Here is a 25,768-nt window from a genome sequence, read left to right as displayed (position 1 = left end):
CATAGAACTATAATATACAATATTAAATAATAAAGAGAGTCAGCACAATGGAGAGAGTGCACTTGGAGTTAAAAAGACCTGGATTCAAGTCCTGCAAGCTCAGGCCACTTTCTAAGATACTAATTTTCAAAGAAGTGGCCAATTGGCACTGGAAAAATAATTTTCACACTGGAAGTTGTCTTACACTAAGGGCATCACTGGTATGGCTGAACAAAAGGAGGGGGCATTTTAAGTGCAAAAGGGAGTTAAAAAACAAAATGCTATGGGAAGTCTGAAGGAAGAAGGTTAGTACTGACTGGCTGTGTGTGTGTTTGGTTGAGTGATGTGGTCAGAAAAGAATACTCCCAAAGGACAATTTTGATCATGACCTCAATTATGTTATTTTCTTTTTTTTCTTTAATTTCTTTAATTTCTTTCTTTCTTTCTTTCTTTCTTTCTTTCTTTCTTTCTTTCTTTCTTTCTTTCTTTCTTTCTTTCTTTCTTTCTTTCTTTCTTTCTTTCTTTCTTTCTTTCTTTCTTTCTTTCTTTCTTTCTTTCTTTGGCAGGGTAATGGAGGTTAAGTAACTTGCCCAGGGTTACACAGCTAGTAAGTGTCAAGTGTCTGAGGCTGGACTTGAACTCAGGTCTTCCTGAATCCAGGGCTGGTGCTCTATCCACTGCGCCACCTAGCTGCCCCCCACAATTATGTTATAACATGGCTCCCATACAAAAATGATGCATGCCAATTGGATAGCACTGCATGTATGTATGCACAGATCTTGGTAGAGATCTGCTGGGAGGAATACTGTCCTGTTTCTGTGAAGACTAAAATCTACTTACTATTGTCCAAGTTAAAAGAGAATTATTCTGATTAACCACAAAAAAGATTCCTTTCTTATTTCTCTAGATGATTTAAACCTTCCCCTATTTCTGAATTTCCTTATCAGTATTGAAGGTGGCACTAATACCATCACCCAAAACCTTGGTGTCATCCTTGATAGTGACAGATAAACTTATGGTGAGTTGAAGTGGGGAGAGGGCTCATTACTTCATAGAGAAAAATAAAACAGGAGTCTCCAAAGAGTGGCTGCCATCCCTGATTTAAAGGCATACCTCTGTGGGGCCTTGCTTTTTTTTTTTTTTTTAGTGAGGCAATTGGGGTTAAGTGACTTGCCCAGGGTCACACAGCTAGTAAGTGTTAAGTGTCTGAGGCCAGCTTTGAACTCAGGTACTCCTGACTCCAGGGCCGGTGCTCTATCCACTGCGCCATCTAGCTGCCCTGGGCCTTACTTTTAAAAGGAAAGCTCAAAGGCCCCATAGGTGTGATTCCCTTTGAATGGTCAGTCAGCAAACACAATTAGCTCAAAATAAAGGCATTTACTAACATGTACCTACAAAATATGTTACCCCATAACTTGGGCTTCACCATCCCATAAATACATACACAGTATGTAGGTCACAGAGTACAATGGTAGTTGTGAACACATTTAGAGAATGCATGTGACAAGGGCAACTCCATTACTTTAGTACTAAAGGCGCTGTGTTGTTTGACATCTTTATCCAACACTTGGCTAAAGGCATAGATAGCATCCCGACCATATTTGCAGATGACACAAAACTGAGAGGGATAGGTAAGATGTTGGAAGATAGTCTCAGTATGCAAGAAGGATTTTGAGTGTTGGACCAAATCTATTAAGATGAAATTTAATAGGAATAATTAGATTTTAAAAATCAATTTTATAAGTACAAAATAGGGAGGATGTAGCTCAAGTACAATTCTCGCAAAACAAAATAGGGGAATTTTAGAGGGCTAAAATTCAATAGAAGAAGAAGAAGAAGAGGAGGAGGAGGAGGAAGAGGAAGAGGAGGAGGAAAGATTAATGGATAAAAGTTGCAAAGAGGTAAAATTAAACTTAATGTAAGGAAAGCTCCCTGTCAATTAGAGTTATTCAAAAATAGAATGGGCTGCCTTGGGACATAATGGGATCCCTCTCAGTGGAGACCTTTAATTAAAAGTTGGATGGCCAAGGAGATTCTTGTTCAGGTATGCATTGTTTGATGGCCTCTGAGGTCTCTTACACTGAGATTTGATGATTCTGTGATTCCAAGGTTCTAAAAGAATATAACCTTATTTTCCAATCCTGCCATATAAGGATAATGGAAGACAGAGTTGTTAACTGGCATGGGGCTGAGAATTTTCCCCAGGTGTCAGTGTCTGTGGAGAGCACTTCATCCATGGGAGATAAGGAATATACTTCCCCAACACTGCAGGTCAGAAACCTCCCTCCCTATTATTTTGATTTAAAGTTATGATCAGTATCACCTTATAAAAACAGCATGAAGTATTAGAGGGGAGAAACTAAACAAAAACAAATGTTAATTGTCAGGAGAGGAAATGAAGGCATAGACTGCTAGTTGGCTGACTGGAACATCTATTCTAGAACTCCAAATGGACCTGTCCTCCTGAGTTTGGTCCTTTCTTGAATGTTTTTCCTCCATCAAAATTTGCCTATTCTATGATATACTCTTCTCTCTGATACTGAGAGATAATTGAAGTTAATTCAACAAATCAATTTGGTCTGAAAAACATCATTAGTTAATTACTGTCATCTCTAGGTTTAACAAGGCACCTTAATGATGAAGCCATTAGATTAAGAGTAAAGGCTACTAGTTTCTTTTCTTCACCCTTCATACCATATAGGCTTTTATCTGCTGATAGTTTGGATTAAAAGGTAATCTATAGTGTATCAATCTATATTATATCTTTCCTATACCAAAGGATGCCTTTAGAATAGGAATTCTTAAACTGGAATTAGAAAACTTGTTTTGCTTTTAAAATTTTGGCAACTGCATTTGTATTCCTATGCATTTTATGAATTTAAAAACATTATTCTGAGGAGTTGAAAGGCTTCAACAGACTGCTAAAGAGTCAATGAAACAAAAAAAGGTTAAGAAATTCTAGTTTAGAATAAGTTATCCAAGTGTAAGCTGTAGAACACAGACCCCCTGGGGAGACTGAAGATGAGCATTTTCCTATAATATAACATTTTCTGCATTTTCTTTAGGAAGAAAACAGATTATTGTCTTTTTCCTCATCAATTCTGTTTTCAGTGGAAAGAAAAAAAGTAATTGGGACAGTTAGATGGATCAGAGAACTCTGGGCCTGGAGTCAAGAAGACCTGAGCTCAAATCCAGCCTCAGATACTTACTAGCTGTGTGACCTTGGGCAAATCAATTAACCTCTGTTTGCTTCAATTTCCTCTTCTGTTAAAAAAAGCACCTACCTCTCATGGTTATTTTGAGAATCAAATGAGATGATAATTGTAAATAACTTAGCACAGTGCCTGGCACATAGTACTATATAAATGTTAGCAATTCTTTTTCACTGGGGTAGGTAGGTCATGGATCACTTGATACAAATTAATTGACAAAAAGTGCATATTAAAATGATTTCTAAACAATGGCCTACAATGAAGAATTTCATTAGGAGAACTGGTAAAAGTGATTAGATCCTTTTCCTGCCTCTCTCATCCCTCTAGCATCTCAAACTCACAGACCCCAGCAGATTGAAGGGCCAAGGTCTAGGGTCACTTAAGGAGTAGCCCTCAGCCCTTTTCTATTACAGTGAGATCTCTAAAGCAATCTATCCTCTTTCCCAAGGCAGACCTAGCAAAGATCTTCCAGCTGGGTTGGAGAAGATAAACCAACCAACCGGTCAAAATAAAAAGAGGTTAGGAGAGGCTAACAATTGTACTCTTCTGGCCTCCTGGGGTTCTGCGCGTCTTCCTCCATTCCCTATCCCCATGGAATTGGGAGGATAAATATATGGGGGTGAGGATCACATCTCCTACTGCTGATTTGCAAGGATTCTATTTATGGGAGGAAGGCACGAGTCTCTGTTTCAAGCTAGTGGAGGAGTGAATCCAAAGTTTTCCCAATGCCCTGGCTGCAGAGCTAGCTGAGGGTGCTGGGGTGCTGGAGGCACTGTCCTTCCCAGGAGCCACCCACAGATGGAGAAGTAGTGATTCCTGTAGTTCCTCCCTTTGTGTTCTTTAGGGTGGTAAGTAGTGAGGGAATTCCCTGCAAAACTAATCATCACCCCACCCCACCCCACCCCACCGCACCACACCCAGAAAGAAAGAAAGAAAGAAAGAAAGAAAGAAAGAAAGAAAGAAAGAAAGAAAGAAAGAAAGAAAGAGAAAGAAAGAAAGAAAGAAAGAAAGAAAGAAAGAAAGAAAGAAAGAAAGAAAGAAAGAAAGAAAGAAAGAAAGAAAGAAAGAAAGAAAGAAAGAAAGAAAGGAAGAAAGAGAAAGAGGAAGGAAGGAAGGAAGGAAGGAAGAAAGCCTTATTTCCTCCTGCACTTGTGAAGTTCCAAAGGTAGTGAGGTATCCATTTCGGAGACTGAATCATAAATATTTCTTTCCACCAACTTCCACATCACTTTAATCACACAGGGATTCCTTTCCCATCCCAATAGAGCAAAATTAGACAATATTAATTCTCAATGTGTGCCAAAATCAAAATGTCAAGATAGAAATTCTTCTCAACAAACAAGGGGCTAGTTTGCATTTCTACCCCATGAGGCAATTATAATAGCTACTACCCCTTCCCTTAAGGCAGAATACAAACATTAACTCATCCCTAAGAACATTTCCCCCCAGACCCTCCAAGAAGGTGATTGTGAATCACAAATATGCCATTTAAATTCCAGTTATCCTTTTAAATTACTTTTTAAAAGAAGCTTAGCTGAGGAAAGGAGGGGAAGTTTGGAGTTTCCTATAGCATGTCTTAATTTTGGACAAATTAACATTTGTCTAGTTATGTATAAAACTTCTTAGAGCTTTTCTTTCTGCTAAAGGTTAATGTTGGCTTCAAGACAACTCTGAATTTTGTTTTGGAACAGCTGATTACCAAATGGTCTCTGGAAAGGGTTAGGAATGCAGACATTGGATGGAATAAGACATTGAATCTAGAAATCACAGAAAAGACTCAATGCTACCTTCTTCATCCTATCCAAAGACTTCCTTCTAAGGTAAATACTCTGAGGACCAGGGAGATTCTGAAATCAGGATAAGTGAATGACAATGAATCTTTAGTGGATCTCCCTTTATGCCCTATTATGTCTCTTCATTTTCTTTCCTAGATTTGCCCTAGGGGTAATGTTTAAAAGCTTTTAGGCAACCTTCTCAAAAAGTTGGGGGTGGGGGACCTAAAAGCCCACAAAAATGTTGAGTAGTTAGCAAATTTTTCCTCAATCCTTCCCAAACTCCTAGTGTCTTAGTGATATTACAGCTGATGGAAGATAGTATCAGCATCCTCACAGTGTTGTGGGCTATTTTTTTCCATTTAAAAATCAATGAATATTAAAGATTGATGGGACCTGAGATCACTAGTCTGAGTCTCTCATGTTAACCAGTGAGGAAAATTAGGCCTTCAAGGTCTTACTGAGAGTAGGAGAACTGGAATTTAAACCCAAGTCCAGCACAATTTTGACTCCATCACCCCAATCGTCTCTATGTCGTTGACTGTTCTCCATCTTGAAATCTTAGCTGCAGCTCATAGTTGAAGTTACATCATTCCTTTCTTATATCTGTCTTTTTCCTTTCTGCATTTGGGGCTTCTCTTAAGATATTCTACCCCCCTCCAACAATTTGATCTCAGTTCCTAAAAATGCCTTCCTTTCCTTTAGGCTATACTTTTCTCTGTTTCCTCTGCCTATGTCTGGAAATGAGTTCTTCCTCCTGATCTTTAGGGAATATTGGCTTTGCCTGGTGGCTGTGGTTTCCTAACTGTATTTTGCCCCCATTTTCTTTGATGATATGTCCCAAGATCCTTTGGAATAGGGTTGTGTTTCCATAAGACAGATCAGTTGAACCATGAGCACAGTAAGTTAGCAGTGTTTGCCAACCACACCTAAAGAGGACACCAACCTCTTTCCTAACCAGAGAATGCTTGAAGGCAGTTATTGAGGTAGGCAAACTCATAACCTTCAAGCTTCTATCCATCTGTATTGAATATTTCTAGGCCAAGTCTACCTTCTTCCAAAGTCTGGACTGAAACTCATTTTTTGTGAAGTTCAGAATAATTAGAATAGAGATGACCATGTCTGGTCTGGAATTCTATACTAGGAATTTTCTCCCTCTTTGACCACAGGGCCTGGTCACATCAACAGCAACCCTCAGAAAACTGGCAGGGAGATAGGAAGTAAGCATTCACAAGCCCATTCCAAAGGCAAGGAAAACAAGGGAAAGAGAGACAAAAAAGAAGTCTCACCACATCTAAAGTAAAACTGTTTCAGGGGAAAAAGAGTCAGTGGGTAGAGAGTTCCAGGTTTAGGAAATGAGAAACTCTGATGAAAAACAGCTGTAACATTTTCTCTGGGAGATCACAATCTATAAAGCAAGCTTCAGTAGCCTTTCTTTTGTTGAGGGCAAGAAAGGAATTCAATTTCACTCAAATGGGTATGTTCATTAGCTGAACACAAGCAGTGGTCCTCTTGGATAAGTATTACCTCCTGCCTTGCTGCCAAAAAGTAAAATTTTATGGTATGAAGAGGGAATTTGTAAAAAAAAAAAAAAAGTGTACCGGAATCAAGGCTGCCCCTCTTATCAACTTTGTATTAGGCAATCCAAGTAAGTCATGAATGATGGATTAAACCAGACTTGTTTAGAAAATAGTAAATGTCTAGTAAGACAAAAGGTTTGACCTTCAAGTTTAGGAATCATTTGCAAACAAGTTTCCATGCATGTAGGGGAGAGGAAGAATATGGGGTAATTTTTTTTTCTACTTCAAATATGGTATTATTACTCCACATGCAGAAGAATAAACATCTCATTTTTGTCCCCAAGAAAATATACAAGTCCACATTGAACAGCCTAACAGAGAGCCTTGTTTTTTGGGGGGGGGGGGAAGGGGATTTCAAAAGGCACAGAGACCTTTCTCTCACTCTTATGAACAATCTGCCTGATATTTCCCTGCAGAAGGGCAACAATTTTCAAAAGGTCACATGATGTTATTTTAGCAAAGTAGGAAGAAGACAGAAAAAAAAAAGAGAGCAACACACGTAAGAATATGTATCTGATAACAATCTTTGGCAAAATGCTTCCTAAGCAGAAAAATCATATCTATTTAGTTCTAAGCAAAACTGCCTTGAAACTCAATAGCTGTAATTCTTTAATAAAGACAATAAGTTTTGTTTGCCAAGGATTAGATTAAACTCTCCAATGGTTTACTGAGAAGTCAATTCCTTCTCTGGTCTTTATTCATATCTTCTCCCTGTGCAAGTATGAGCAGACACACAGACACAGAATAAGGGCAAATAATGCTTTATCCTCTCCATAGATTGGGGATGGGGTGGTGAGAGAATGAAGGGTTTGGTTGTTTGATGCAGACATATGCTGTGACTGACCTCAATGAATTTATACAGGAGTCTGGGAAGAATCTATCCCACTCCCACCCCTTCAATTGCCTTGTTATTCTTCTTTTTTTTTTTTTTGCTGAGGCAATTGGGGTTAAGTGACTTGCCTGGGGTCACACAACTAGTAAGTGTTAAGTGTCTGAGCCCTGATTTGAACTCAGGTCCTCCTGAATCCAGGGCCAGTGCTCTATCCACTGTGCCACCTAGCTGCTCCTGCCTTGCCATTCTTTGTGACTGAAGTTCTACCATAGGATCATAGATGAAGAGTTGAAAGGGACCTGAGAGAACATCCTGTCCAACCTCCTCATATTACAGATGAAGAAACTGAGGTCCAAGGGAGATAAATTACTTGTTCAATCTTTTTATGTGACATGATTGGCACGCCCTTGACATGTTTTTGTTTTTTTTTCCTTTCTTTTCTTTCCTCCCAGGCAAAGGGAAATGCCTTCTGTGATGGAGAGTCTGGCCTTTAGGTGCCATTTATAGCCCAGCAGGAATAGAATAAATGCTGGGGGAGAGTCGAGGGGTCACTCATTGGGAGCAGGAGGCTAAGGAGGGGACGAATGAAGAGATGAATTCTTAAGGACAGAAAGACAGATCAGAGATTGTTTAGTCCAGAATCTTCTTCATTTTACATAGAAGTAAACTGAGAATCAAAGAGATGAGGCACTTTGCCCAAGGTCACATAAACAGAAAGGCCAGAGCATGAGCCTAGCTTCTCTCTGACTCCAAACCTAGCCCACAAGTCTTCTAACTAAAAAAAAAAAATGCTCTAGCCTTATGTGCACCTTCACAAATCTAAAGAAACTTCATATACCTTCACTTAGTTGAACCTCAGTGTAGTGCTGTGAAGTAGGCAGTGCCAGGAATATTTACCCACATTTTATAGACAAGGAAACTAAAGCTCTTTTAGGATTTATAAGGGTCACATAGCTAGTAAGTGGGAAATGGGGCATAGAAAGCATGCCCACTATCTGTGCACAGGAGATGGGGCCCCTGATATGAGGAAGGATCACCTGAATCAGTTGTTTACTTTGGCAGAGAGAATCGAATCTACTGCAGAAGGTAGCTCTCTCCAGGCCCCCGATTACTCCCTGAGGTCTGTGTGTCCTACAGAGCTCAGCAGAGTAGACATCATGACTTGGGGATGTTAGCCACGAAATGTCTCTTTATATGCCTGAGCCAGGCAGCAGTCTAAAGCAAGTAGCCTGTTTGATGAGCCTCCTCAACAAGCCCTGAAGTCCAGACATTGAATAAGCATTAGAATAAGAAGGATTGAAAAAAAAAAGTCTGAAAATTTTATTCTGGGAATGGAAAAAGAGATTGTAAGAGGGATTGAATGGAAGTCTTTTAACCTTCATAATGAAAGTAATAAAGCAAAATAAAAATCTTCCTGAATGTGGTGAATCCTCATCTGCTTGTTCTAAGCAGGCTGTTGCTTTCTCCTCCATGTTTCTGTATTCCCTGTTTAGGTACATGTGCAGGTGGAGAGGCAGATAACCAGACGCTTAAGTGGAGCTACTAAATGAGCTGGCTCTCCCAAGAAAGCAGGAATTCAGAAGAGCATTCAAAGTGCCTGGAACTGCTGCGTATTGATTAGACAGCACTGAACCTGCTTCTGAACTTTGATGATTAATTCAGGCTATAAAAATCTATATGGCTTGTAAGAAGCCATAGAAGATGACCTATCTGGCTCTGAGTTCCTGAATTGCTGGGATGTGGGTGACTTTGGAAATAAAGCACCAGGTCTAAAATCAGCTTCTGGGAGCAGTCAATATACCTCCCTCCCCAACAACTTTATCATCTATTCCAATTCTGAATGATCACATGATTTCTGGCTGAAGTGACTTGCTGCACAGGAGATGCGATCAATAAAATGAAATAATTGCTTCCAATGCAGAGCCAGTTATTTGTACCTCCAATATGATAAGGCAGTTTGAAAACTACAAGAAAGAGGCTGTTTTTTCCTCTCCAATTCATGCTCTGTTGTGGTGTCTGGCAGCATCACAACCAAACTTTGCCTTCCATTGTGAAAGCCAAGCCAGAGATCAAAGGACAGGACAATGTGAGCTAGCTCTGAATTAAGCTCCCTGGCTTCATTGGATTAGGCTCAGAGTGCATGGTAGGGAATGTCGTCCCATCATTCTAGCGAAAACACACACACACACACACACACACACACACACACACACACACACACACACACACACACACGCACGCACATCCGAATGAACTGCAGATTGGGTTTGGGGATTTAAACTCACCAATGCTTCTAGAAATCACATCTCAGGTGCCAGAATGAACCTTATCAGATTTGGTCTATAAACAGAAGTGGCCCAGTCATTATTAGATAACGACTTTTGTATTTAAAATCTTCCCAGTGTAGGACAATCTTTTATTAATCAACAATCAGTTACTGGCCATGGTGTATAGCAGGGACCAGCAAAACACAAATTTATCCTCAAGTGCTAGCTGTAGCACCCTGGGCAAGTCATGTTAAATTCTCTGAGTCTCAGTTTCCTCATCTTTAAAATGGGGATAATAACAGCACTTACCTTGTTGTAAGATCAAATGAGATAATATATGTACAGTTAGCTATTATTATTATTAGGTACCTACTTTGTACTGGATTCCATGCTATATGCTAGGGATATAAGGACAAAAATGAAAGTTCCTGCCCTCAAGGACATTACATTCTAATGGCACTTATGAAGTAAGCTATGTAGGAAGTTAACAATGACCTAAATAGACTCAAAGTCCAGTGGAAACTACGGCTGATATTATAGTTAGGAGATTGAGAAAAAAAAACTATTTTTTGTTTTTTTAACAAAAATGGATGTAAGCTCTCAGAGTAGCTGTGGGAAGTAGAACTGGAAATTAATCTAACACTTCATTCAGAATGTAACAAAGGGAGAAAAGAGCTGAATAGAAAAAACTGGACAGAAATATATTGCTTTAGGTCTTACATGTGTGTGGGCTGTGAGGTCTGGAGATATTTCAGAGTTGGGGAGTGCCCTCCCTGTAACCAAGTCTCCCCTTACTCACTGGCTGATCCTTCAGTTTACACTGATCTTGTTTGTTTGAGGCTTTTTCTTGTCCCACTAAGATGTTGTCTGTTCCTTTCATCATCATAGTTATCTCAAGTATTATTCTTCTTCTCCCTCCTAAAGATGATGGGGAAGAGTTTGCCAACAGTAGCAGTGGAGGCCTAGGGTTGATTAATCAATAGCTGTAAGTCAGAACTCCACTGGACCAACAAATACCCTTAAAAGTATGAGAGGGGCTTGTTCATTTGGCCAAAAGAATCTTTGCTCCTTGGGAAACAAATCCATCCAAATCTACTAACAAGAAGATGCACAGAATAGCAAGCAAGACTTACTGAGTCCATTAGTCTAGGGCACCATGGTTTTCTCATGGGTTGGTTTCCAAGTCTCTTTTTGAGCTGCCCAGCATGAAATGGCCTCACCAGTTAGCAGAATGAGAACAGAGAACCCTGATGCCTATGAAAATTCTAGAAAGAATAACTCTTTTTTTTTGTTTGTTTTTCTGTTTAGAATTTTATTTACCAAAATATATGTAAAAACAAATTTTGACATCAATTTTTTAAAACTTTGTGTTCCAACTTCTCTTCCCCCCTCCCTTCCCACCCCTACCCCAAGAACTCAAGCAATTCAATATAAGTTATATATGAGTAGTCATGGAAAACCTCCCCACATTAGCTAGGTTGTGAGAGAAAACAGATAAAAAACAAAACTTCAGATTAAGGAATTGTCAAAAAAAAAAAAAGTGTTACAATCTGTTTTCAGATACCATCAGTTCTTTCTCTGTAGATGGATTGCAATTTTCATAAGACCTTCAGGGTTATATTGGATCATTGCCTTGCTGAGAATAACCACGTGCTTCCCAGCAGATCATCTTACACTATTGCTGTTATTTTGTATACAGTACATTTCACTCTGCTTCAGTTCATATAGGTCTTTCCAGGTTTTTCTGATAGCATCATAACTTTTATATAGTACCTTAAACTTGACAAAGAATTTTCTTCACAATAGCCCAGCAATTAGGTACCATACATTTTGCATTATAGTCAATCATCATAACAATTTCCCACCATCCTGTTCCCTTCCCATGATATTGACTCTATTTTCTATCTTCTTTTATCCTATTCCTCCTCAAAAGTATTTTGCTTCTGATTGCCCCCTCCCCTGCTCTGCCCTCCCTTCTTTCACCCTTCCCTTCTTATCCTCTTCCCCTCCTACTTTTCTGTAGGGTTAAATAGATTACTCCTCCCAATTGGGTGTGAATGCTATTCCCTCCTTGAGCCTACTCTGATGAGATTAAGGTCTTTGAGCTAATTCTGTGTTCTACATTTTTCTTCCTCCCTCCCTCCTCAACCCTCCCTATGAAATCAAGCAATTCTATATGTTGTACATGTGCTGTTATGCATAACATCTTCACCTTTCTCAAAGGTGTTTTGCTTTTTTGCAGCTCCCTCCCCAAATCTGCCCTTCCCTCTTTCCCCTCTTCTCTTCTCCCCCCTCCCCCCTTATCTCCTTCCTCTCTCACTTTCCCTCAGGGCAATATTCTCTCAGGGTATATTACTATACCCTCTTGAGTATGTATGTTATTCCCTCTTTGAGCCGATTCTGATGATAGTAAGGTTCACTCACTCTTCCACTCCTTCCCCATCTTCTCCTTCCCTCCATAAACTTTTTTCTCAATTCCTTCATGTGAACTACCTCTCCCCAGTCCACCTCTCTCCTTCCCCTTCCCCTAGTCCATTCCTTCTAGCCCTCAACCCTATTTTAAAGATATCATCACAGGTTAGCTAGGTGGCACAGTGGACAAAGCACCAGCCCTGGACCCAGGAGGCCCTGAGCCCAAATCCAGTCCCAGACATAAGACACCCCACCCTGTTTTCCCCAAAAAGAACAAGGATAAACAAAAAATAAATGCTTTACAGATATCATCTCTTCATATTTGGTTCAGACCTGTGTCCTCTGTGTATTCCTTACTGGGAAAGTTCTTATGCATTAGAAGTATTATCTTCCCATATAGGAATGTAAACAGTTTAATCTTTTAATATCTCTCATGATTTCTTTTTCCTCTTTAGCTTTTTATGCTTCTCTAGGGTCTTGTATTTGAAAGTCAAATTTTCTATTCAGTTCAGGTCTTTTCATCACAAATGCCTGAAAGTCCTCTTTTTCATTGAAGTCCCATTTTCCCCCCTGAAAGATTATACATAGTTTTGCTGGATAAGTGATTTTAGGTTTTAGTCCCAGTTTCTTTGCCCTCTGGAATATCATATTGCATGGCCTCCAGTCCTTTAATGTGGAGGCTGCTAGATCTTGTGTTATCCTGACTGTGGCTCTACAGTATTTGAATTCCTTCCTTCTAGCTGCTTGCAATATATTCTCCTTGACCTGGGAGCTCTGAAATTTGGCTATAATATCCTTGAAGGTTTTCCATGGGGGATCTCTTTTAGGAGGTGATCAGTGGATTCTTTCAATTACTATTTTGCCTTCTGTTTCTAGAATATCAGGGCAATTTTTCCTGACAATCTCTTGAAAGATGCTGTCTAAACTCTTATTTTGGTCATGGTTTTCAGGTACTCCAATGATTTCCAAATGATCTCTCCAGGATCTATTTCCCAGGTCAGCTGTTTTTTGTTTTTTTGGAAATTATTATTCATTTGGATTTGCTTTACTGTATCTTAGTTTCTCATAAAGTCACTAGCTTCCACTTGCTCAATCCTAATTCTTAGGCAATTATTTTCTTCTGAGAGCTTTTGTATCTCCTTTTCCATTTGGCTTTTCAAGCTGTTGACTTTGTCCCCATGACTCTATTGCATCACTCTCATTTATCTTTCCATTCTTTCCTCCACCTCTCTAAATCTTCCTTCTATCTCTCCTACTTTCTCTTCAAAGTCCCTTTTGAGTGCTTCCATGGCCTGAGACCAATTCATATTTTTCTTGGAAGCTTTGGATATAGGGGACCTAAGGTTGCTATCCTCTTCTGAGGGTGCACCTTGATCTTCCTTGTTGCCAAAGAAACTTTCGATCATTCTCAACTTTCTTTGCTTGCTCATCTTGCTGTCTTTTATTTGACTTTTAACTCCCTCTTATAGCAGGGCCCTACTTCCAAGCTACACTGTCCCAAGCTTCAGAGGGTCCCAGGTGTTTTGGTTTCAGGGAGGACAGGATTTTCTCTCACCTGGCCTGTTCTCTGGTCCAAAGATAACCTCAAGCCAACTTGCTAATTAACCAGCCAGCAGAACTATGTGTGCTGTGGATTTTAGCTTTGACAAGCCTGTGCCCCTTCCCCACCTGGGCCTCCCACCACTCAGGATTTCTTCCTGGTTCTCTGCTGGGGTGGGATAGCTGAATTCCTCCTTAGGTCCTGCAGATACCCCTGTATCCTCCCCCCCCACTCCCAGCCAGCTGTTCAGCCCTCTCACCCGACCCTAAGCTTAATTCCAAGGAGGGAAATACAATTAGTAGTAGTAACTGTGAAAAAAAAATTATTTTAAGTAAGCTTGTCTGATAAAGGCCTCATTTCTCCCCAATTGATAAATGATCAAAAGATATGAACAGTTTTCAGATTAAATAATCAAAGCTATCTATAGCTAAATGGGAAAAAACTGCTCTAACTCACTATTGATCAGAAGAATGCAAGTCAAAACAATTCTAGGGCATTACCTCATACCTATTGGATTGGATAATAGGACAACAGAGGAAAATGATAAATATTGTAGGGGATATGGGAAAAATGAGACATTAATGTGTTGTTGGTGGAGTAGAGCAATTTGGAACTATGTCCAAAGGGCTATAAAACCATGCATACTCTTTGACCTAGCAATACCACTACTGGGTCAGTATACAAGAAGAGATTAAAAAACAAAAAGGAAAAGAACTATATGTACAAAAAATATTTATAGTAGCTCTTTTCTGGTGGCAAAGAATTAGAAATTGAGGGTGTGCCCATCAATTGGGGAATGGCTGAACAAATTGTCATATATGATTATGATGGAATACTATTGTGCTATAAGTAATGATGAGCAGGATCCTTTCAGAAAAACCTGGACTTACATGAGCTGATACAAAGTGAAATACACTGTATGCAAATTAACAATGATATTATAAGATGATCAGCAGTGAATGACTTGGCTATTCTCAGCAATACAATAATCCAAGACAATTCTGAAGGATTTATGATGAAAAAATGCTATCCATTCCCAGACAAAGAGGTTTATATGTCTGAATATACATGGAAGCATATTTTTTACTTTATTTTTCTTGAGTTTTTTTGTCTGTTGTCTGTCACAACCTGACTAATATGAAAACGTTTTGCCAGACTACACATTGTTTCACTGAGCAAACCCATTTGAGTTTTCTCAAGAAACAAAGGGGGGAATGTGGTAAAAATTATTTGTGGTAAAGATTAATATCAAAAGTTTTAGCTGAATCATTTGGGAGGGGCCACACCTGGCCCATCCTGAGATTACTTATGCTACTGCAGTCTCTGGTGGCGCTCGGCTCGTGGTGGTGTGTTTCGTGCTTTATGTTGGGAGTGCTGGCTCTCAGTCCGGTGGCAGTTCAGGGTTGGTGAGTTTAAGCCTAAATTCCATAGGCTAAGCTTAGAGCTAAGACTATGCATCTGTATTTCTACTTCCTTATTTCCTTAATTGATTTCACCTTTGTGGTCTAATTAATTCCCAAGTAATAAAACCTGATCCTTTATGAACTAAAGCTCAGAGGCTCCTTTTCTTATTGGCCTGGGTGGTATAATAAAAGGGAAAGTTCAAAGGGGGAGATTAATGCTCCATATATCCAATTTTGGCCCTCAAAACATATATAACTTATATTGAATTACTTGCCTTCTTAAAAGTGGGGGGGGGAAAGGGGAGGGAGGAAGAGAATTTGGAACACAAGACTTTAAAAATGGATGTTAAAAATTGTTTTTACATGTATTTGGGGAAAAATAAAATGCTAAATAAACAAAAAAAGGAGAAGAAAGCAAAGGGAATAAGGGAAATTTTTCAGAAACCTCCATAGAGTGAACTGGGTTTATCTTTCTCCCACAGCTAAGAAATTATTCTGTGTTCAAAGCTCAGGCTGGTCTTATGCCCAAAAGAGAAGGTAAATGGGCCAGGTTGAATTCTTGCCAGCTTAGTGATTCAAGCATTGGATTAGAACACAATGAAAAATGCCTGGATCATGCAAAAGTCAATGAAAAATTTACTTAACAACAAACAATTTTAAAAGAATACATTTACTGGTTCTTGTACATTCTGCTTCCTTTATCTCCCTATTTGCTATAGCAACATTACACAGTGAGAAAAACATATTGATTTGCTTGCTAGTGGGGGGTTCTGTCAATCCTGAAGAACCATAACTCCTAATGGGCATTCATGACAATGGTTCAAACCCTAATCCCTTGCACTAGTCAAATTCCCAAGGACAGCCTCCCTGACCCTTTTAAAGGGAAACTAGCCCAGTCTATCCCAATAAAACATATGTAACTTCTACTACTAAGAGTTTAGCAATATTCCTCTAATCTCTGAGGGTGAATGAGAGAGCAAAAGATTTCCCATGTAAAATAAAAGAAGAAAAATGTTTTGAAGATGGCAAAAGGAAATCCTAACCAGTGTCAGGAGGTTAGAAAAATTATGATGTACAGGAAAAAGGGAAGGGATACTGAATAATTAGAGATAATATTCTTATCAAAGTGAAAAGAAATGGACTCTGATGAGGAAGCAGTCATTTTTTTCCACCATGAATTGATAAATCAGTAAGGATTTATTAAGAACCTACTATGTGAGTGCCAAGCACTATGCTAGGCATTAAAGGTACAAAGAAAAAAAATAAAGTAGTCTCTGCCCTTAATATATTAGATTCTGGGGAGGGGGGAGGAGAGATAACATGTATACCTCTAAGTATATAAATATTTTTCAAAACATATATAAATTATTGGTGGGAGTAGGGGGGAAGGCAATAGCGGGGGGAGGATAAGGAAAAGCCTCCTATAAAAGGTAGAATTGGATGATCTAGAACCAGAGAACTCAGGTAAGCATCATCCATTAAGGATCAGAGAGGAGATACATTTGACATTTGGTGTCTCCCTGCAGTTCTGTCTTGTTTGTACATAGTTGTTTGCAATGTCTCTCCCATTTGTAAGGGCCAAATTTAATATGGGGAGAGTTAATTGGGTGACTCGCCATAACATTGGGGTTTAGAAAATAATGAGGGACCTCTAGGCCCAATGTTTCCTCCCTTCCAAACTGCCTTTTTTAGTTATTTATCCCAGGATAATAAGAAAGGAGACTAACAGCCTTTTTTCCACAAACAAATCAGGTTTTATTAATGGGAATAAACTATATAACAAATGTGAAATTAATAAAGTCAGTAACAAGGGAATAGGTGAAGAGAAAAATGGATAAGTTCCCTGGCTCTAGCAAAGGTTGACTCAATCCTCAAACCTGCTTCTAGCTCAGTTAATTTGAAGAGTTGGCCTTGTTTCTATTAACTCACCACCTGGGGTCCATAGTTTCTACAGGAGTCAGCTGTACAGTCTCCAGTCTTCTCTCAGAAGCTCACCAACAGGAAAGCAGGCTCCCAGCCTCCGCATTCTCTTTTCTAGCTTTTCTCTCCCTCCCCCAAAAGGGATGTCCTTCAAGCTGGATGGCTGAGATTGGTCCCCCTGGTGACATCAGTAGTATGTGTCACTCAGGGCAGGCCAGGTGTGGCCTATATCTAATCATCTCAAGTAGGTGCATAGTAGGTTTTCTCAAACAATACTAGATCAATCAGGTGGGACCTCTGGGTCAAATTCCATTATTTTATCACACATTAGAATGTAAGTTCTTTGATGGCAGGGACTGTTTTTACCTTTCTTTTTATCACCAGAGCTCAGCTTTGTTGATTGACTGATGTGTGGTAATGAGACAGCTGTTTATCCAACTGATAAGAACAGAGAATTCTGCTGTCTTCCCAAGGCATGTATTCATGGAGATCCTTCAATAACACTCGATGACTCCTATTTAATTCTGGTGATTCATGTAAGCATAAATGATATTCTCAGAAGGAATCTAGAAAACATGGCTGAGAATTATGAAGTCTTGGGAAGAAAATTGAAGAAATGAGGGACACAGACTATATTTTCATCATTCTTTTGATAAAAGGGAAGGGCGTCAAATTAAAAAGACATATTTGAGAAGGTGAGAGCTAGTTAAGAACATCTAAGAATGGGATCTGAATTTCTGAAACAGCTTAAAATCTAGGAATGATAGCCTCCTTACCAGGGATAGAGTACACCTAACAAAGTGCATTACAAAATGTATTTGTTGCAGCTAGGTGACCAGTGGATAAAGCACCAGCCCTGGATTCAGGACCTGAGTTCAAATCTTGTCTCAGACACTTGACACCTACTTGATGTGGTACTCTGGGCTAGTCACTTAACCCTCATTGCCCCCAAAAAGAAGGTACAAAATGTATTTGTCTGGAGTCCTGAAAATCTAATAAAAAAGAATTTAAAGTGAAAAGGAGACAGGAAGAAAATTGCTATATGTGAACAAATCTACATACCACAGAAGATAGCTTCAAGAAGACTAGCAGATGAGCTGCTCAGAAATTCTCAGGAGGCTGAATCCAAAAAAGAAGCCAGAAGTCAATAAGTTAAATGCACAACCTCAGATGACAACTGCATAAAATAGGGGTAACATGCAAGTTGAATTAGAAATCATGATGCAATAAGACCTTTTAAGTGTCATAAAAACATGGAGAAATGGACTCATGACTGAAATGTGCTAGAAAAATCATCCTCTATTCAAAAGGTATAGGGAAGATATCTTGGTGAGAAGGTGGAAAGCAGATATGTTCTTGTGAGGAAATTCAGGAACCATGGTTTGAGGTGTGAAGTATGAAGGAAAGCACTTATGTAGATGATTATCAAAAGAGTCAGTGACAAAGCAATAGTAGAATCAGACTCTATGACAGACCAACTGGCCAGAAAGATGAAAGAGATAAAGAGTTTGGGAAATATGTAACAAATATGGCAATGCAGCATGATATAGTCATGATGGGGCCCTTCATTATCCAAATATTTGATGGAATTCTCTCTCTCCCCCAAAGCAAGAAAGATGAATAATTCCTAAACTTGCTTTCATGATGATTTCATACTTCAAAAGGTGAAGGAAGATTAAAGAAAACCATTTTTCTGGAATGAAATCTCACCAAATACAACTAATTGCAGAAGTAAATGCAAACTTCTAGGAGGGGATCTGGAAAGGATTGAATACACTATCTCAGAATCTGAGATAGAGGAGGGGAAAGTGAGGTCATGACCCTGGATTTAAAAATCATGGATGAAAAGGTTCAAAAACATCATAGGTAGAATCCAATAAACTAAAATTCTACTGGGGAAGTTAATTCAGATTATATGGGAAAATCAGTAGCAAAATTCTGAAGGCACAAAAAGAAGCAATTTCAATGAAAAGGAATAGGAGAGGGGGCAGCTAGATGGCACAGTGGTAAAACGTAAAACACCGGCCCTGGATTCAGAAGGACCTGAGTTCAAATCCGGCCTCAGACACTTGACACTTACTAGCTGTGTGACCCTGGGCAAGTCACTTAACCCCCATTGCCCCGCAAAAAAAAAAAAAAAAAAAAAAAGGAATAGGAGGAATTTCTAGTGAGACTGATGTGGATACACAGGAAACTCTTTGACTCACTTGATTTTTTAAAAATGCATATAGAGAAAAGGAAAGGAAGGGCAGTTAATTGAGAATAATTGAAAAGTGTAGCACAGTCCTATGAGAATGGTGTCAGCAACACTATAGTTCAAAACAAGGTAAAAACAGTAAGGAAAGCTGACAAAAAAAGGATTTATTTTGTTTTTAATAACAACTTCTCAGTAGCCTCAGTCAACTCCTTAAAATTAAAACCTTCTGAGAAGATGCCAATCTATTGGTCCTTTACTGAGAAGTTCTCATATTGATGACATCACAGATCTAGTCTAAGGCAAAAAGATAGGGAAAAAGGGGAGGTTCAAAGAAGAAAAAGGATTACTGCTCAAAACAGATAGGATGATTTTAACAGACCACAGTGAAAAGGCAGAACTGGTTAACTCTTGGTTTGCTTCTCATTTGTTTGTCAAGGCAAAAGGTTTTTGGACTGAAAAAATAGAACAGCAATGACTAATACAGTATTAACATGAAAAGTAAATGAGAAAATAGTAACACACATACACACCTCACTTTCCTTGATGAGTTCAATTAACCAGAGCTAAATGCCCAGGGGTGAACAGGATTGAACTGGCTGATGTGATTGCTCAACCACTATATTAGAGTCATAGGCTCTGAGTGTAATGGCTGTAATTAGGGGAACCCCTCCTGATCAGCCCTGAGTCATCTCTGTCAGTCTACTGCATAGAGGATGCCAGGAGCCCAATCTCTTTTTGTGTCACATGTGTTATGCTTAGAGTTGGGTGGCTTCTCGTGACAAATTGACCTCCCCCTTTCCCAGTGGGCCACATGTGTTTTGGCTCAGCACTGAAGGACCTGTCTCTTTGTGATGATATGGTGGCAGGGTGGAGCAGAAGCAGAGGCTACACTCAAAACTGTATCTGAGAGGATCGGCCATGAGACCAGGAAGAGCCATCCATTCAGTATACCTTAAAGGGAATGATCCCATCTTCTAAACCTTTCTCTTCCCAAGTGCTGAGCATATCAAGACTTTGGAGCCTCTCTCTTGACTTCCTGTGGCAGAAATTAGACAACAGAAAGATGCATGGCAGCCAACGCGTGTGCTGGCCCAAGTGGGAGTAAGGCATATTTTCAAACCACGAATTCCTCCTTATGTTTTGTGCTTTTTGACCGAATATAAGTGACTCAACAGTGATCCTACAATGGACATTTCCAATCTTGGAGGCAACCTCATGAGTTTGGAAGTTCCAGGGGCCCTCAGGTGGCATGAGCTGCACTACAAGAAATGGCATCTACAACTACTCCGATGTTTCTTGGAGGAAATGGTTACTGATGGTAAGAGAAGTTAAACTCTGGGTAGACTTACCAGACGATAAGGACCTTGAAGCACATAGCGCAGATTCTATCTGAATATGAAATGTTCATTCAGCAACACCACAAGATGTGTTGAGTTTTGATATTTTAATCATTAATGTCATAGGAAGGTATAATAGTAGTTAAAGGTTATTGTTCCATTCTTAAATATTTGTAAATATGCCTACATGATCATTTTTTTTAAAAAGCATTTAGAATATCAGGTCCAGAAACTGGAAGAGTCAAGTTCAAATCCAGCCTTAGACACTTACTAGCTACGTCTCCCTAGGAAATTCACTTAACCCCTGTTTGCCTTGGTTCCCTCATCTGTAAAATGGGGATAATAATAGTTCTTACTTCCCAGGGTTGTTATAAGGCTCAAATGAGATAATAATTGTAAAATACTTACAAACAGTGTCTGGCACATAATAAGTGTTATATGTTGGCTACCTAATATTAGTATTAGTATTACATGGAGGAAATAAAGAACTATCCTATATGTGATTGATATTATACATAGAGTACGTTCCTGCTCCATTTGGGGAGACTTTGTTGTTGTTGAGTTGTTTTCAGGAAACCCAGGAAGACTCATCATTCTGAGGTCAAATCTGGCCTCAGACATGTATTAGCTATGTGAACCTGGACAAGTCACTTCACCCTGTTTGCCTCAGTTTCTCATCTGTAAAACTTGCTAGAGAAGGAAATGGCAAACCATTCCAATATCTCTGCCAAGAAAACCCCAAATGGGGTCATGAAAGGTCATGTAACGATTGGAATGATGCCACCTGCTGGAGACTTACTGTAGAAGAGTTCCAGCCATGAAGCGAAGGTCTTTGAGGGCAAGACCAGGAGTCTTTTCTTTGGCATCAGGAAGTGACGCAGGCTAGTGGGAGGAGGAAGGAAGAGACTGGCGCTCGATCTGGGGCTCTTTCCTCTGGACTCTGGAGGAGAAGGGAGCTAGAAATGTGCTCTCCCTTTAATAGATAGGAATCTAGGCCTTTCTCTCTCTCTCTTTACCAAATTCTTATTCTCCTTAATAAATGCTTAAAAGTCTAACTCTTGCTAAAGCTTATAATTTATTGGTGACCACTCATTAGATATTTTAGACAGACTAGCTAGAATTTTAACCCTTAACAGTCAGATACAACTGAAATAACTGAACAAGAAGTTATAGATATAGAAACAGAACCAGATGGGTTCTAGGTAGCCTAGCTGCACCTTTAGTGACCTAGTTCACCCCTCCCTTTCACTTGCCTTTTATGCCTTGTAGTTATATTGTATATATGTACATGTCTCCCCTGACTAATTTAAGCTCTTTGAAGGTATGGCTAGTTTCATTTTTCTCCTTTATCCACAGTGTCTAGGATAACAACTGGCACAAAATAGGTACTTAATAAATATTTGACTGATTTGATAAGATGTGAAATGAATATGCCAATTTCATCCCTAGAAAGGCCCCCTAGCTTTCCATGGTTTCTCAAGAAAATTGTGTAAAAGGTTATCTTGCATGGAAAGGTCTAAGGTACTTTCAGATAAGACCTCTTTTATCTGCCACAGCCTCACCCTCACTCTCTTACTTTCCTGTTTGGTTTTATGGGGTGGATAAATATTCTTTTTCATTTTCCTGGGACAATTTGTTTATCTCTGGATGCCACAGAAGGAAAAACGAAACCTGAAGTGTGTCAGTACAACATCAGGTTTTGGTTGGGAGGGCCAGTGAATGGGCTGCTTCTTCCTCCATTCCCAATTAGCTAGAGAGTGCAAAGTTCAATTATTACAGAGATATTCAAGAATTTCTCCCCTTCTAGAAGAAAATAACAAAAAAAAAGAACATTCAAATTGATGTAAGCCTGAAATTGACCTAACGTAATCTTGAATGGTCATCTTTAGATTCTAGCTATCTAAAGCCCAGCAATAATCCTTTCTCCCAAGTTTATTAGGAAAGAACTCTAGAAGAGGAAGCAAGGTTCAGGAATTTGTTGAAATTCACTTTCCTGAGGAGTGGTTAGAATTGGTTATTTTATTAAGTACAGAGCATGGTCAAGAGTTTCAAATGCTGGGTTCTAGAATGAACAGAAAAAAATGCTTCCAGAACCTTGGTCTGAGCTAAGCCACGGCAGGAGTGTCTGTGTGCGTATACCACTTCCTTGTTTGTGGCTGGTATATTTTTCTCATCTGTTGTTTCTCCTTCCAAAGATCAAAGAAGCATGTATCACAAATGTTCCCGTATGGAGGCGAGTGGAAATACTTGACAGTGCTGAATCTGGTAAGTCTAAGTCTGTGCTACACCAGGGACCAATCTGTCTATTTGCTTTCCTACCATCTGTGCCTCCAGACAGAAAACTTTTGTTTTTAGAAGAAGAAAAAAAAAAGCCCTCCATTATTTGAATCCTTCTTCTTTTCATTGCTTGAGATTTTTGGCATTCTGTTTTCCTAAACAATATGATGCAAGTAACTCATTTGGGATAATGTCTGTGGGGCAATTGGGCAAGCCAAATGTCAAGAGGTCTTCTGTAGAGACTCTGACCCAGAATTCTTCTCTGAGGCAATTAAACTGTCAGTGATGACATCACTGATCTCACCCTCTCTGCCGAAAGGAGTTTCATTCTGTGCAGGAAGCATTTTAGCTTTTCCAGAGCACTGAGGAAGTCGGTGACAAGGGCAACGTATGTTGTGTAGGAAGTGCAATTTTGAATGGAGGAAGTATGCCATTTTTCAGCACGCAGAGAATAGCAGATTTACCTTGGAAACGGCAAACACACTGCCAAATTCAGTTCCCACTTCCATTTTTATAGGCTCAGTCTCCAGCTGAAGGGGTAGACCTCCTGAACAACAACAGCAACGACAACAAAAATACATTTAAAAGTTTGTGTGTGAAAATCACTGTGATCACAGTGTCCTTTGTCTTCCAAACTCTTCTGACCATACAGTAACCTGAAGAGTGAACCATGAATGAATGACAATGAAATGTATTCAATATGGTTTATAAATATACATTTTAAAACAAGAAAAAGCCAAAAGATTGTGGTGGGCAATATTTGGTAGACTTGGTTAGAATTTAAGCAGTTAGGTGGCACAGTGGATAGAGAACTGGGCCTAGAGTGAGGAAGATGTAAATTCAAATCTAGCCTCAGACATGAGGTAACCCTGGGCAAGTCATTTAATTGTTCTCTGCCTCAGTTTACTCAGTTGTAAAATGGGGATAATAAAAGCAGCTATCTCAAAAGGTTGCAGTAAGTCTCACATGAGTTCCTGGCTTAACAAATGCCTTTTGCCTTCATTATAGCATGGCAAAGAATTCTGGAACACCTCACAAAGGACTTATAACTAGGTTCACATTTATCTTAATTTGGAGCATGGGAGAGGTTTTCAGAAAGCTGTGTTTTGCTAGAAAAAAATGAAGCACAAAATTTGCTAGTAAAGGGAGGTAAGATGGCTTCTGATCCAAAAGCCCTAGAGGTGAGGTCCCCTTCTTCCTGGCCCAACTGGTGGAGCTTGTCTCGGATGAGGAAAGTCCTTTAGATTCCTGAGGGGCTTGGCAGATTGCATTTTGAATGCAGCTGCAATGTGTTTGTAAATATCAAAGCTGCTGCTTGATTTAATCACAGAATTTGTTCAAAAAAACCACATTGTTTTTATAGAACTACAGCAACACAGTAGAAAACTAAGCAACATGCATCTGTCATGTATTTTTGAGAATGGTGAATCAAAGATGGAGGGAGGGCTATGTTTCAGGGATAGAACTTGAGTTCAGATTTCATTCTAGTCCTAGTTTGGATGAGTCTCTTTTAAATTAAAGTCAACATGTCCAAAACCAACTTTCTCATGATAGCCCTAAACTAAGTCACTTCATCTTTTCCATTAGTTGAGCCACTACACTCTGGTACCCTCTTTCCCCTTCGCTTATCCAATCAGTCAGGAAATCCTATTGTTTCCTACAAATGTCTCTTGGCTTTATTCCTTTTTCTCTCCTCCCAGTAGCACCACCCAAGTCCATTTGGCTGGCTCCATTCCTGAGGTCCCACCCCTCATTATGTCACACCTATTGCATTAGGCTCCACACCAGTCTTTTTGTCTCCGCTCCCTCTCTTCTCTAACCTATCCCACATATTGAGGCTAACCTCATCTATTATGATTCTTTAACTGCTTTACTCTTGCCATTTTCTTGCTCAAAGATCTACAGGGGCTCCCTCCTGTCTACTGGATCAAATCCAAACTCTTGTTATTCAAGTCTTCCTATGGCCCCACCCTACCTGTTCAATGGGAAAATTCTAGCAAGAAAATTCTTTTCTTCTCAGGGCTGTCTCCTCACAGTTGCCAACACTTGGCATCTTGGACTTTCTATAGTTCTTTTTTTTTTTTTTGGTGAGGCAATTGGGGTTAAGTGACTTGCCCAGGGTCACACAACTAGTAAGTGTTAAATGTCTGAGGCTGGATTTGAAATCAGGTCCTCCTGAGTCTAGGGCTGGTGCTCTATCCACTGTGCCACTGAGCTGCCCCTTCTTCTTTGTTTTAAAGAGAATAAAATCAACATGAGGAAACTAAGAGCCAGGAAGGGTACGATCCTTTGTCCTACTGCTTCAGGCATGAACCCAAGGAATAGGAACTAAAACAGTATGGTGGGGAGGCCTTGGGGTACTTCCAATGTTTCTAGAGTTCCTTCAGGCTATTATTACCTCTGATGTGCTCTATCCCCTGTGCCACTTAGCTGCCCCATTATAGTTCTTTTTATTGTACACTACCCAGTCTAGGACTTGATGATAATTTACCACTGTCTGGTTGTTTTTTGTTCAACTTCAATAATTTAGCAAATATTTATTAAACACATGCGTAATTGAGCATCATGTATGTTCAAGGCTAGATGCCAGGTGATAAGAAGAATGTAAAGAATAGGTCCTCATCCTTGAGGATAAGCATATTGAGGCTAGCTAATGGGGTCCTTCCTCTCCCCATTTCCATTTCCATATCTTAAAACCATTCTTTCCCTTCTCCTCCAGGACTTTGCCTCAGCAGTCATTCTCTTTCTCTCATATATCTTCAATCTCTCCTTTGCATGAGCCTTCCACCATGTTTAAGTCTTCATGACTCTATTTCAGAATCATTCCATCTCTCTTCTCTTCTTCACTCCTATACTCCATTTAAAAATTATCAACTTTTAATACCTCTGCTTCTCTACTATACATTCCATTCTCAACCCCTTACAATCCATTGTACACATTCTCAACACTTACAGAAATTATTCTTTCAGAGACTGTGTAGATAAAATACCAACACCTATATAGTGCTCCAAATACAAATGACACCCTAAGCACTAACTC

General features: G+C 39.5%; 1 protein-coding gene across 1 annotated transcript in view; it reads left to right on the top strand.

Moving 5' to 3' along the window:
* Positions 1–20,299: 20,299 nt before the first annotated feature.
* Positions 20,300–25,768, top strand: part of LOC122746889 (androgen dependent TFPI regulating protein) — a 134,912-nt gene continuing 129,443 nt past the window's right edge. Inside the window, 2 exon segments of the mRNA XM_043992964.1 lie at positions 20,300–20,432; positions 22,562–22,716. Coding sequence (XP_043848899.1) covers positions 20,300–20,432; positions 22,562–22,716 — 288 coding nt within the window.

Source organism: Dromiciops gliroides, chromosome 1, assembly GCF_019393635.1.
Source record: "Dromiciops gliroides isolate mDroGli1 chromosome 1, mDroGli1.pri, whole genome shotgun sequence".
NCBI classification, from domain to species: domain Eukaryota; kingdom Metazoa; phylum Chordata; class Mammalia; order Microbiotheria; family Microbiotheriidae; genus Dromiciops; species Dromiciops gliroides.
Note: the sequence above shows the minus strand (reverse complement) of the source record. Positions and strands in the feature narration are given on the sequence as shown.